Source organism: Etheostoma spectabile, chromosome 2 (genome assembly GCF_008692095.1).
Source record: "Etheostoma spectabile isolate EspeVRDwgs_2016 chromosome 2, UIUC_Espe_1.0, whole genome shotgun sequence".
NCBI lineage: Eukaryota > Metazoa > Chordata > Actinopteri > Perciformes > Percidae > Etheostoma > Etheostoma spectabile.
In genome coordinates this window covers 13238482-13239784 of record NC_045734.1, presented here as the reverse complement: position 1 = coordinate 13239784, position 1303 = coordinate 13238482, and the positions used below count along the sequence as shown (strand labels likewise).

The 1303-nt window shown below is 50.3% G+C and overlaps 1 protein-coding gene across 1 annotated transcript in view; it reads left to right on the top strand.

Moving 5' to 3' along the window:
• Positions 1 to 1303, top strand: part of LOC116701642 (uncharacterized threonine-rich GPI-anchored glycoprotein PJ4664.02) — a 17926-nt gene that overhangs the window by 6792 nt on the left and 9831 nt on the right. Inside the window, exons 9-11 of the mRNA XM_032535462.1 lie at positions 106 to 136; positions 347 to 436; positions 511 to 521. Coding sequence (XP_032391353.1) covers positions 106 to 136; positions 347 to 436; positions 511 to 521 — 132 coding nt within the window. The remainder of the gene's footprint in view (positions 1 to 105; positions 137 to 346; positions 437 to 510; positions 522 to 1303) is intronic.

The window sequence follows — 1303 nt, the reverse complement described above, 5'->3', positions numbered from 1 at the left end:
TATCTTGTTTTGTCACTATCATTAAATACTGCATACAGTACTGCATTTGTTACTGATTTTAAAGTTCCTGCAAATACTACAATGAACAAAATTTTGTTTTTACAGTAATAAGGACAACAGATGCACCTACATTAGTCACGACATCAACATCAGTCAACGTAACCGCCCCACCATTCAACGTGACTTCAACAACAGTCAACGTAACTTCAACACCAGTTAACGTGACCTCACCGCCAGTCAACGTGATCTCACCACCAGTCAACGTGACTTCAACACCAGTCAACGTGACCTCACCTCCAGTGAACGCAACCTCACCGCCAGTAAACTTGACCTCACCGCCAGTAAACATTACTTCACCACCAGTCAACGTGACCTCACCACCAGTCAACGTGACCTCACCGCCAGTCAACGTGACTTCACCGCCAGTCAAAGTCACCTTGACATCACCTCCAGTGAATGGGAATTCTCACATCACCCCAGTCAACATTAACTTCACCGCCATCACGTGACCTCACCGCCAGCAACGTGACTTCACCGCAGTCACGTGCCCTCACCTCCAGTGAATGTGATCTCACCGCGCAGCAAGCTGACGTCACCGCCAGTCCACTGACATCCCTCCAGTCAATGTACCTCCCTCCGTGAATGTCCTCACCGCCAGTCACCGCTGACTCCAATCAACGCCAGTCAACGTGACTCACCCGCCATCAAAGTGAACATCCCCTCCGTGAATTGATCTCACCGCCAGTCACATTACGTCACCGCCAGGCAGCGTGACATCACCGCCGTCACGTTACTTCACTGCCAGTCCTTTGACCCACCTCCAGTGGAATGTGATATCACCGCCGTCAACAGCGCTTCACCGCCATCAACGGACTCACCACCTCCATGAATGGTGATCTCACCGCCAGTCACATTACTTCACTAAAGACAAAACGCCCATCAACGTGGACCTCACCCGCCAGTTCAACGTGACTTCCCGCCAGTCACACGTGCCTCACCTCCAGAATGTGTAATCTACCCGCCAGTCAACGTGACTTCACTCGCCAGTCACGTGAACATCACTGCCAGTCATGTGACCTCACCTCCATGATGTGATTCTCACCGCCATTCAACTTTACGCACAGCCATTTATTGGGGGGTGGGACCTCGACCACCCAGCACTCACAACTATTGGCACCCAACTACACCCCCATCATCTGTCACACCAAGCCCAAAATTAGTGGGAATTTAAGTTACAGCAAACTTTTACCCCACAAACTTACAGACAATCCTCAACAGAGTTCAATCAATTAACGAGACCATA